This window comes from Haliotis rubra, unplaced genomic scaffold, assembly GCF_003918875.1.
Source record: "Haliotis rubra isolate DU_JTF1 unplaced genomic scaffold, ASM391887v1 Scf258, whole genome shotgun sequence".
NCBI classification, from domain to species: Eukaryota; Metazoa; Mollusca; class Gastropoda; order Lepetellida; family Haliotidae; genus Haliotis; species Haliotis rubra.
In genome coordinates, this window is record NW_025766647.1 from 151,223 (window position 1) to 164,268 (window position 13,046).

Sequence of the window (13,046 nt, forward strand, 5' to 3'; positions counted from 1 at the left end):
CTCATTTTTCTTACATTAACTGTCTAGTTTCAAGTGATTAATCAATTCTGCGTATTTTATTTAGAGCTCTTGAGTAGTTATCCATAGCACTTATAATGTCTAGAAAGGTGTACCAAGCTCACTGAGGTCATGGCATTTAATTACGATAGGAAGACAAAACCTTTTACAAAGGCGACGAAATAGATTTCTCCATGTGGCTATTTACATTTCGGACCGAACGTTTATTTGAGAATTTAATCCCGATTCCAAGGGGCTATTCTTTTCAAACCTTCTTGATAAACCAACCGATAAATGAGCATTGTTCGACATCAAATACAAAGGTCGCAAGGTGGATCCACTGCAAATCTGCACATTTTCGTCCGCACATGATCAAATGCAGCGTATATCTCCAGGAAGGTGGATTAACACGTTACGATGTTGTCCGAACCGGTTACACCAGGAATATTACAAACACTTCCCCCCTCAAATCCACACACACACACGCACGTCCCCTCGCCCACCACACACACACACACACACACACGAAGCATGTTTCAACATCTTTGAATTTCAGAACTGAGCTGAATGGAGAATAACAGGCTGAGGTCACTCGAGTTTTATGACAAGAGGGACATACAGTCAACCTTACACGGTAACAGTCGAAACAGGTTTGTGAACCAAGACAACAAGTGTAATACGCCTGGCGTAATACTCACAATCAGTCCTGAAGTAGATGATGACGTCATGTACCATTGTGCCCTCTCCAAGATCCACCCTCCACCAGGCTGATGTTATAGTGTTGTTATTATAAGCAGAATGAAAACATCTGGTTTCATCACCATTGACGGCGTTTGATGATGAGTAATGGACACTACTGGATGACGTTATTTTGTTTAGGGCCACATTTTCTGTAACATACAATAGAGGGGTCCCTAAAACAGCATTGATATCATGTATGGTAATGTAACAAGTAGCTATTAGAGCGGACAACGTTTGTATGTGGGTTATGTTTTGAACAGAGGAACATGTCAGCACCAGTTTTCTGGTCTGTTTCAGATCAACACTCCACTCAAAGTACAAACATGTAGACTCTGGACGACTGTGTACTCAGATATATTTCATGTACTTACAAGCAAATGTAAGCTGTAGCAAGTGGAGTGAACGAAACTAAATCTCCTTTTCTTACCTTTCTGACAAGTCCGCCCGGACCATCCCCTGGAACAACTTGCAGGGTGACAACCAGAAGTAGGGTTACAATTGTCCGGACAGTGACAATAGTAGCTGCATATGTTGCCGTATCTACCTGCTGGGCAGCTGCCTGTAACAGATTACATATGTGAATGATCTGCATCAATAACAGACAGTGACACTGGCAGCTGCACCTGTAGCCGTATCTACCTGCTGGGAAGCTACCTGTAACAGATTACATATGTGAATGATCTGCATCAATAACAGACAGTGACACTGGTAGCTGCACCTGTAGCCGTATCTACCTGCTGGGCAGCTGCCTGTTACAGATTATTGTTATTATATGTGAATGATCTGCATCAACAACAGACAGTGACACTGGTAGTTGCACATGTAGCCGTATCTACCTGCTGGGCAGCTGCCTGTAACAGATTATATATGTGAATGATCTGCATCAACAACAGACAGTGACACTGGTAGCTGCACCTGTAGCCGTATCTACCTGCTGGGCAGCTGCCCGTTACAGATTATTGTTATTATATGTGAATGATCTGCATCAACAACAGTGACAAGTGAATGTATATTGGGCTTTCATATATCTGCAACTCTAAAATGATAGAACAAATATAAATGTTAGTAACTGATTCTAGACCGATACATGTAAAGCAAGAATTTGTGAATAGCCAAATGAAAACGAAGTTTTCAAATAAAATTTACCTTTCCTGAAACTGATTCACTTCTATTCTTGCATCCTATGTGGTCATTCGCGCAAATCACTTTAGTCTTCGTTAACTGTAACATACACACGCCTTTTGCTTTACGCATTCTAATGCAATACTGTCCTTGGATTTCTGTGTGGTTGCAATGAGCAAATAGTCTCGTGTAACGGCAAATTGCCAAATTAAAGAACTGTGTATTATTCCATTTCACAATGCAGTCACTAGTTCCACCAAGAAATCATGAATAATCGTGCTGATTTTTTCAAAATTCTCTCCATTCAAGATACCAGTAAACAGACTGCACTGGTAGGGATTCTGTGCCCACATAAACTTGTTGTGTGACTTGGCCTGCACAAGCATATGACCTAAAAGCAAGCTTTATAACAACCTATAGTCTATGAAAGAACCATATTTTACAGAAATATCGGTTCCTAAATCATAATCATGAAACATAATGAAAAGGAGCCCAGAGACATTGTTTTAGTTGGGACACATTCTAGATGTGCTCGGGCTGTCTTTGAACTATATATTTCAGGGTCTGTATGACACACTAAGCAAACATTGGTTTTATGAAAAGATCTGCTGCGCGGTCTGATAGATCATGGTATGATTCGATGCTGGTGTTTATATTTTGTTATTATATTTTATTTGTGTAAGGATTTTGTGGCGGAGGGGCTTGGTGATGTAGGAGAGTAGGTCTTGGGTTTAGTCCTTCTACCATGCCAGTAGATATGGTTAAATACGCGAATCATCAGCGAATAACCTGTGATAGTTTGAACTTGGTCAGTTATGTCATTTATGTAAACTCGAAATAGAACGGCCCCAACACAGACCCTTGTGTGAACCCTGCTTTGGTAGATTTGCTACTGGATAAACTATCATTCACCAAACCTGTTTGACGACGATCTGACAGATAACTGCGGCATCACGCTGATACTTTACCAGTAATGCAATATTGTTCTCACTTATGTAACTGTCCTCTGTGCCATACTCTGTCGTATGCCTTAGAATACCATTCAAAGGTATCTACGAATATCTAGCGAGTTATCAGTTTATCAGTTAATGTGTAGTACAATTGTTTGGTACGAATCTCTATTGATATTTGGAGAGCAGTTTGATCTCGAGACAGTAATTGTACATTCGTTTGAAAACAAATCTCTTAAATAACTTCCAAGGGCAAGGAAAGAGTGCTTGTTGCTGGAGGGGTAGGATTTTGGTCCTGTTTTGTACAATGGCATTACATGGCTAGTTTCCACTGTGATGGGAATGTGCATTGTTCTGGAGATAAACAAAATGACAAATGTGGAGGATTGGCTGTGGATATTGATATATATTTAGTAATCTGTGGTTCAAGTTGTCGGAATCAGGTCTAGTGTCAATGTTCGCATGATACACTGTGAATAAAACAACATTATGTTTTCAATCTAACAACATTTTCAATACAACTGTTAATTCTGCACAAATATTCCTCTGACATATTCAACTACATAACTAACTAAGCTGACTAACTGACTCACAATGTTGATATCTTACACCAGGAAGTACATTGTTCCGTGTAGTCCAGTCACGGGTGTGCCGTAATGTTTCTTCTTCAGTATCGTGTTGTTATAGAAACTACCAACTATCAATACAACGTAAAGGAGGTTGAATCAGAAGCCGACTGTATGTGTGTGGTTGTTGATGTGCACACCTTTAACGTCATGTACCTAGATATAAAGTTCTCAAGACATTATATGACATTACAGTTACAGGAGTTCACATACAAACAAATGTATATCTTGTATACATGATCACAGATAAAAGGGTTATTTAAGTAGATGTGTACGCCAGTGGTACCATGTGTTGGTTTTGATTTGGTGTCGTGGTCTCTCACTACAATATAGCTTCGTATCAAATGTCTGTTCACTTCTTAAATGGAAACGCTTTTAGTACTTTTACATTAAAGTACTGCTTTTAATTGAATTCGAGTGTCTGTTTGTAAATCCTATTCGTAAATTATGTGTGCAAATGAGCTCAAGTTGTGTGTTCTCATCATTGTTGTGCCTTTTAACAACTTAGTAACAGCTTTGTCACAATATCGGTATCCAAGGATGAAATTCATGAGCGGCGATCATTAAGACAGAACAGTGAGTTTTACTTTTATTTCGTTATTATTCTTAAAGTATGTAATCAACATTTGTAAGGACATACTTAAACTATAATCTCAGAGAAAGATAAAACAGTTACAAATTTCATTACATCATGTTTAGGCGTTTAAAGTCTTTTCTGGTAGAAATTTGAACTTTTCTGTTTAAAAGTATACTTCATGTCTTCGTTTTTAATCATTTGGTAAAACACATTGTCTCGATAACAAACTATCATGGTTTCTTAAAGAATGGATCAGGCAAAGGAAAGAAACTGGACAAACTTGGAACGGAGCAAAATTGTGACATTGAGGGATGCAGGAAATAAATGGAGTATTATTCAGAAGTTTATGGCGAGAGAATACAAGTGTGGTGTCTCAGTTAGAGGTATGATCAAGCTGTATGAGAAAGTAAAGTTCACAAATACACAACTTCTAATTTTTTTTCCTTTTTTCCTTTCCTGTTCGAGCTCAAAATGAATAGTTTAAATGGATTTCCTTAGGTGAACAAACTTTTGATACGCAGCTGTACCTACTGTTGGTGGACCATTGGAAGCCATGACGCATTACCTTTTGATCGAAAACATGTATCTGAGCCATCAAAACACCTGTTCCGTACAGTTTGACCGGATATCCTCCGAAGTCCAGACACCCTGGCTGCTGTGCTCTCGCCCGTGGCAGTACGATCACGCAAATGTAGTACCCGGATGTACCGATCTTTGGCTGCAGTGGTTACTCACGTTCTGCCTGTACGGGGACGGTCATTTGTTATACCTGTTTGGTTGTAACGAGCTGTAAGCCGTGATGTCGTGCTCATACTAACATTCAGAGCCTGGCAATGTTCCGTGTCGCAGCCTCAAGACGTAGCGTAGTGATTTGACCTTGAAACTCCTTCAAAACGAATGACGATTTCCGAAAGTAATCTGGATTTATATTGCCAGACAGTGCATGCTCTTTCCTGCGCAATTCCACATGAAGGTGATTTCTGTTGCGTTGTGGGATGCATTTTAATCATTGTAAGAAATCCCATCAAAATCAACATTTTCAGGTAAAGTCGGTTTTTGTTGGTCAATTGTGTAAAAATCATGTTGTCAACACTTTCGTTACATATTTGACGATTGTTTGAACACAATAGGCAATTAATAGATTTTTAAAAATTCAAAACGCCTATGCGTTTCTTTTTAGATAGTATATAAATATAGAAATGAAACTGATTAACAAAGAGTTTGAATAGGTGTTTTAGCAACCTTCTTTGAGCTCTATATCTCAATATTAGCCGCCATTAAGATCTAAAAACAACAACAGCATTTTAATGTCACTTTTCATCATTTACTTCCTTACACTCACTCACCAAGGCAAACATTTCCTCGAATTAGTGCAAACATTTGTGCTAACAACATACGGCAATCTACCCAGTAGAAAGTGCAGGTATCGCTCACAACGAAATGAGGACAGTTATACAACCCTCATACCATAGAGGACACCGTGTCCCAAGCTTCACACACGGGTTCCTGAACCAACGTCATTTCAAAACTGTTCTTGCATGTCCCATTCAGTGATATAATAATCGGTTCATTTGAAGTCCAACTTAGCTTTTCAGTGAGTGTTTCAAAGAGTGTTCACTCTGTCACAGTTGACATTCACACGCCCTATGATTTGACTGTGGTAATGAGACACGACTCGCTTTATATTTAACTGGTGATACTATGTTCTCCTTTATCTGTATGTTGGATACAGCGCCCCTACAGAGTGGTTGCGTTAGAGCCTTCATGGACGTCTACGTTTCAAAACACATCGGTGACAACCTGTAACTGGCATAAAGCTAATATAGAGACCATTATCAGAGTCACGTGGCATAAAGCTAATATAGAGACCATTATCAGAGTCACGTTTTAGTCTCTTTAGTTCTGAACATAGCGCCCTGTCCTTTTCTTGATTTAGAGATAATCTCCTAGAGTTGGAGAGTATGAAAACGAAATGATTAAATACATGATCGTGCACCACAGAGACACAACAAATATAGACATCTGTCACAATCCCAGCTTTCTGTCTAACGGTTCTAATCAGCATATTATGAAAACTGATAGGGTGTTTTCTCGATGGTTGTAAGACATCAGGTCAACAAAATCAATGTTGTCTGTTATGTATATATGTACTGGTATACCTGTGTTGCGTATGCGTCACGCCATGTACCAACTCTTTGTGAAGTTCGAAATGATCACGGATCAGTGATGCTCACCTACCTGGTGCTGAAACATTTATATGTAAGGAGTCTACTTACCTGCCACGACAGTCACGCCGACCAACAGCAGTACACCACTGGCCCACACCGCCATCGTCACATACTGCAGCACAGACCAGGAAGTGTTTACTTTCCTCTCAAAATATATGATTGTGTGCAACCATGCAGCGGACAAAGAGACTGTCTATACATGAAACCTGTATAAAATCTAGTAGTATAATCGTGAAAATTCTGGAACGATAGAAATCGGAAAGCTGACATATGACTTTATTTACGTTTTACTGAACGGTATGTGGTCTCTGTTGCTTTACATGTACCGTATTCGCTGTAGTGCATTCAAAATCAGAACAGTTATAACATATGTTCTCTTTCCTCGATCTCAAAGAAAACAGAAGATTCTTTTGTCACATTAGGGAATGTTTTTTAGTGCAGATTTCCCATAGGCCGGATTTCCCTATACAAGCAAACTAATGTGGAATCAAAGATACAGATATTTTGTCTCTTTTTTGATGCAGATATAAACCAATCAAGACTTCTTCATTATTATCTTTTATATAATTTTGTCAACCCGATCAACCGCCCCGACTTTAGATCACGATGACAGAGTGAATCACATAACAAATGGGTGCCCTAACTGTGGAATATAAAGGCGAGAGCTAATCGTGTGACTGGTGGGTGTTACCCGTGGTGCATTGTGATCTACCTTCAGTTGTTGGCGACCTGTAGCCTGTGTTTATATTGTATTGTCTTCGTAAATAAAATAGTGTTACATTTAGCAGCTAGTTTTAGACTCTGTGATACTCTAGTTATTTTACAGTCCTTCGATGACTGATTATTTAACAGCTTATATTTATTGTGTATGTAGAACCTTTCTCGTCAATATACATGGCTGGAATGTTGCCGAGGTGACATTTAATTTTACTCACTCACTTACTCACTACCAGTGGTGCAGGACATACTTTCCGTCTTCACGAACACCCGGTATCATCACTGATTGTCAGTGATCAAGTCATACAGTTTACACTGCTATTTGCCGTTAATGTTAAATGAAATTATCGACTCAACGAGAACAGAATTTATGAACAAATAATATATTGCGCTACCAACAACGCATCAATCCGCAGTAAGCGTTTTTTTCTATTTTTTACACGTATTGGTATGACAGGAGTGAGTGAGTGAGTTAAGATTTAAAGTCACATCGGCAATATTTCAGCCATATCGTGGCTATATTCATGATAGATACACATAATTTATATAACCCTGTCAACGAAGGACAGTGAAATGACTAGATTATCACAAAATGGGTTAAAACTAGCTAGTAACCACTTGGCTACCCCACCGCCCCTTATAGGTAACACGATGCGATATAGGTAACACGATACGATATAGGTAACACGATACGATATAGGTAACACGATATCACACACTTATTTTCGTATGCTGACACTGCTGTTGTAGTATGTCATGTCAACAAAATGGCCGTCTGTGTCACCGAGCTGAAGTAGGTCAGACATGTATTCAGCTATAAATCATAGCATCAAGATTAAGATTACAAATATCGTTCGTTTGTAGATGAGGCTAACCGTTACATTCACAAAAGAATTATGGCTATGTATTTGCCGCTGAAACATTCCAAATATACTTGTGATGAGGTCAAAATAAAACAGTAATGTGATGCATGCAAGGAAACAAAGACCCCAGCCTCTCTGTTGTTTCATATCTGACTTGGGAAACACATATACAGGAGAGAAACAAAACATGATTCACGACGAAACGATAATAATCTTCAAAGATATCACATAGCTAGAGTAACACTCAGCTGTTTCAACCGGAGACCATTGTCAGGACTGGTGTCGGTTGACTAAATTACATCAGAAGGGAACGTGTTTTACACACTGCCCGGAAAACATGTAGTTTTCCTGACAAGATAGCGCACCTCGTCTGTGTATTACATAAGCGAACGCCCATTATTTTACTTCGTTCATTAAGCAGCACAGTGTATAGTTAACCCTTCATGATCTGATGTACTGACACCAGTTTGGGCTTCATCAGAGCATAAGCTTCTTTTGGAGTTAGTGAGTTCCTTTTTACGTCGCTTTTAGCAATATCATGGCACGGGACTCCAGAAATCGGCTTCACATATATCGAACCCGGGACTTCAGCGTGAGGAGTGAGGAGACGTCCATGTTGTCCAGTGAACAAACCAGGAAGTAGATTCATGTAGAGACATTACCTGACACCATGTCCAGCATGGAGACACAGAACAGCACCCCGAGCACGGATACCTCCATGTTGCCCAGTGAACAAACCGGGAAGTAGATTCATGTAGAGACATTACCTGACACAATGTCCAGCATAGAGACACAGAGCACGCACCTCCGAGCACGGAGACCTCCAGGAAGTAGATTCATGTAGAGACATTACCTGACACCATGTCCAGCATGGAACAAGACAGCAGAGCACGGAGTATGTTGCCCATGAACAAACCAGGAAGTATATTCATGTAGAGACATTACCTGACACCATGTCCAGCATGGAGACACAGAGCAGCACCCCGAGCACGGAGACCTCCATGTTGCCCAATGAACAAACCAGGAAGTAGATTCATGTAGAGACATTACCTGACACCATGTCCAGCATGGAGACACAGAGCAGCACCCCGAGCATGGAGACGTCCATGTTGCCCAGTGAACAAACCAGGAAGTAGATTCATGTAGAGACATTACCTGACACCATGTCCAGCATGGAGACACAGAGCAGCACCCCGAGCACGGAGACCTCCATGTTGCCCAGTGAACAAACCAGGAAGTAGATTCATGTAGAGACATTACCTGACACCATGTCCAGCATAGAGACCCAGAGCAGCACCCCGAGCACGGAGACGTCCATGTTGCCCAGTGAACAAACCGGGAAGTAGATTCATGTAGAGACATTACCTGACACCATGTCCAGCATGGAGACACAGAGCGGCACCCGAGCACGGAGACCTCCATGTTGCCCAATGAACAAACCAGGAAGTAGATTCATGTAGATACATTATTGTTGTGACCAGAACGTTATCAGCTGGAGTTCTAAGTGGACACTCTCCATACGACAAAAAACACTTTCTTGGGTCTAAAACGCTGACTGATTTACAATCCAAGGCCCCCCAGCACAAAGCGATGCCAATGCTACATCTGCCCTAAGAATGTGTCAGGGTATAGGAGTATCATCTTGGCCAAGACCACTTTTTGCACGTAGGTCCAAGAGCTGTCCCACAATGCATACTATATTTCAGCCATATCGTGACTAAACTAGTTCTAAATTCATAATACACACATATTATATATAAAACCCTGTCAACGAAGGACGGTAAATTTACTAGGATATCACAAACTGAGTTAAAACTAGCTAGCATATATCTTCAAGGTAGAATATTATTTTGGACGATAGAATTAAAATGGTTTATCTATTGTCAACAACTGAAGGTAGATCACCATACTACGGTCCATGGGGACTTACATTACTTTGCTACATGCATGGAGCCTAGCTGGATTTACACCATCCCTTCAGCCATTGAGCGTTTATGCTGAGATTTTACCCATACATTGAAATGACAAAATACTACTTTTAAAAACCTGGTAGACTTAAATTTAATAAGTAGGTAACTACATTATACCCATTAATTCCGGTATTTCATGTTAATTATTTCAGATCCTTTAACGTCAAAGAACATTACAATGTAAAAAGTTCGAAGTCTGTAACTTTTGATGTTATGTTTTTATTTCAGCACTATGACAAACACCGTGTGCATAATATCATAAAAAGATAATGATTGCATGCATTCATGTTAATGTGAACAGATGTGAATGATTTAAGATTCTAAGTGGACATGTGTATTTATTGCATATCGTGCATCGTTGTTTCACTATGATCACCACTCGCCCATAGCCAGTTTCCAGTCAAAATACACAAACTGGCTGGTGAGTAGTTAACCCACATATCTACTTGACCAAGCAGTTTCAGTTCTCTTGTGTTGAGATGAAGGATGAGGCCAGTTCAAAACACGTGGATACTTCAGCCTGAAAATAAACAGTTTCGTTGTTTAGAGAGGTCAAACCACACACATGGGGCTTCTGATAAAGATATCACCTTTACGTTTCACTTACTACAAACTCAACATTGTATGTGATCAATGGTTGACTCCATCCCCAGTGGGATGGGAACAGTTTGTGGGTTACCCTTGACATTGCTCTTGTTTGTTGAAAGTGAAGTTGCACAACCATGAAGGCATTTCTTGTAACACAATGGATGATCTTGCTGCCAAGGCAGCACTCAACAAATCTGTGACACCACTTCTTATTCCATACTCTGATTATCAGATCTTATATCCGTGATCTGATGCAGAAGAAGTGGGACACCCACGTAGGTATCAATAAATTACATGAAATAAAACCTTATATTGTTTACACCTCCTTGGGTTGTTAGTCCAGATTTGAAGAGGTCATTATCCGACGATGTCGTATTGGCCATACTAGATATACTCATGAATACCTGTTAAAAGGCGAGGATCCTCGTTTTGTATACCCTGTGATGAGACAATCACGGTCAAGCATGTCTTGCTTGACTGTATTGATTTCTCCATCACTAGGGATAAATATTTCAATGTCAAAACAATGAAGGATCTTTGTAATAATGTTAATTATTATTTAATTATTGGCTTTTAAAGGAAATAGAATTACCAGATAGATTTTGAATAATATGTTTTGAAAATAGATAAGTGGTATTTCATAAGAACATTTAAACTTACCACCCTTTTTCAAACGTTGTATTTTTGTGATTTTAATTTTGGATAATTGCTTTTACTACCTGCATCGACCCCAGGTGGATTTACACCATTCCTTCAGCCGTTGGCGATTGTAGGAACATTTAGCCATTAGTTAAAATAACAAAAATACTACGTTTTAAAAATCTGATAAGTCTAAATTTTACTTTGAAGGTTTTGGGACTTACGTAACCTTTAAGGAGGACAATCATTTTACAATACTTCTACCCCCTTCGAGGGTACAGCCACTAACAATCTAAGTTACCAATCTAAACTATCAATCATAAAAGCATCTATTTACACAGACTCTTAATCAAAGTTCATCAATGAAGTCACTTTCTTTTAAAAACCCAAGAATTAAATGAAAATGAACAGTGGTAAAAAGATCTTTAACAGTTTTCACATTGAAATATTTATCCCTTATGATGGAGAATTCAACACAATCAACCAAGACATTGTCAAAACAGAGTGCCATCAAGCCTCTCTAGATCTGTGACGTTACCTTAATAGCTGTTCCCCTCACGAAAACGAGAATGGTAGGCGTGGTGCTGCAGTTGATTTCAGGTGGGACTCGAACCAATGTTGATGTACCAGCCCTAGTGCATCCAGCTTTGAAGCCTAAACATGTATGTTACATTTATTCCTTATCAATGTTAAATTGGTTCTTGTCAAGATTTGGCTGAAATATTGCCGATAAATATTAACTCACTCACTCACTCACTCACTCACTCACTCACACTCAAATCCTTTCATCTTCAATGATTTGTTTTCATTCTTATTCAATGAAAATTGAGCATAAGGATAAAATGAACCAATTCGCATTGTGTTTTTATAAAACGTGGAAATAATTTTGTGTCAGGATAGCTATAGACATTGATATATTTTTTGCATACCAAAACATATGGATTTTCGAATAAAGTTCGGTCCGCAAGTGAGTCAAACTGTTTTGCACATTGTTGACTGACATCTAATACCTTGGATTATAAGCAAATATGCTCGCCTATTGGCGAGATTTTTTAATAACGCTCTACATTAGTCGAAATCAGTCGAAATGATTTCAAGTTTCTTTCATGATACTTTTTTGAACATACTTTCATTCCTTTACAACCTCCAAAACAAGGAAAACAATGTATTTGAGTAAAAGTAAATATAAAAGTAGTTTAAAAATTACCGGAAGTGAAATTACGAATTTGCATGGACATGTTAATCTCGAAATAAACTTTAATGGACACATGTAACAATCCTGTTTTGAAGTTTTCAGACATTGCAGTAGAAACATGTAAAGATGCAGTGTACAGCCCAAAACGGTCTAGATTTCTGACGGACGGTCTAAATTTACAGCTAGCCAGCCCGATGGTCTGGTAAAACTTGAAGTGTAACCATACATCTGAGTATCAAGGCTGGTGACATTTTGAAGTTACCAGCCTTCATGTCTAGCTGGGTTTTTTACATATTTCATACACTGAAAGATGCATGCCATATACGTGTCTTACAAATGGTACGTTTGTTGCTCAAAGTACGATAAGCAATGTCATGATACGTTATTGGGCTTTTTAAAAGATTACTTGCCACCTGTTCGTTTTTACTGCGGTAGGTATCCATGAAGAAATTATGTTGTATTGAACGTCTATATTAATTCAGTACCCTGTCTTTAGAAGAGTCTTGTGGGGTAGTCTAGTGGTTAAAGTGTTTGCTAGTCACACCGAAGACCCGGGTTCGATTTCCCAGATGAGTTCAATGTGTGAAGGCCATTGACAGTGTCCCCTGCAGTGATATTGCTGGAATGTTACTAAAATAGGCGTAAACCCATAGACACTCACTCACTCACTTTAGAAGCTATTTACTGTCAGCAAGAGTTTGAGGGGAATTACCACCCCAAGTGCGGAGTAGCCGAGTGACTGAGATGATGGCGTTCTCAGGCTGCGTTGTGGAACTGGAACTCAGGATGCCTGAATGTCTTCCTTGTTTAAAACGAAATAAAACTACAATCAG

The 13,046-nt window shown here is 39.3% G+C and overlaps 1 protein-coding gene and 1 long non-coding RNA gene across 2 annotated transcripts in view; both read right to left on the reverse strand.

Moving 5' to 3' along the window:
• Positions 1-6,447, reverse strand: part of LOC124279864 (multiple epidermal growth factor-like domains protein 10) — a 32,689-nt gene extending 26,242 nt beyond the window's left edge. The window contains exons 1-3 of the mRNA XM_046715740.1: positions 6,290-6,447; positions 1,166-1,297; positions 696-887 (exon numbers count right to left, since the gene is read on the reverse strand). Coding sequence (XP_046571696.1) covers positions 696-887; positions 1,166-1,297; positions 6,290-6,344 — 379 coding nt within the window. The 5' untranslated portion in view covers positions 6,345-6,447. The remainder of the gene's footprint in view (positions 1-695; positions 888-1,165; positions 1,298-6,289) is intronic.
• A 1,238-nt stretch (positions 6,448-7,685) lies between these two features.
• LOC124279869 lies at positions 7,686-9,257 on the reverse strand. The gene is made up of 2 exons (XR_006899506.1): positions 8,767-9,257; positions 7,686-8,588 (listed from the first exon to the last, which is right to left on the reverse strand). It is a non-coding gene; the product is annotated as an uncharacterized LOC124279869 (long non-coding RNA).
• Positions 9,258-13,046: the final 3,789 nt, after the last annotated feature.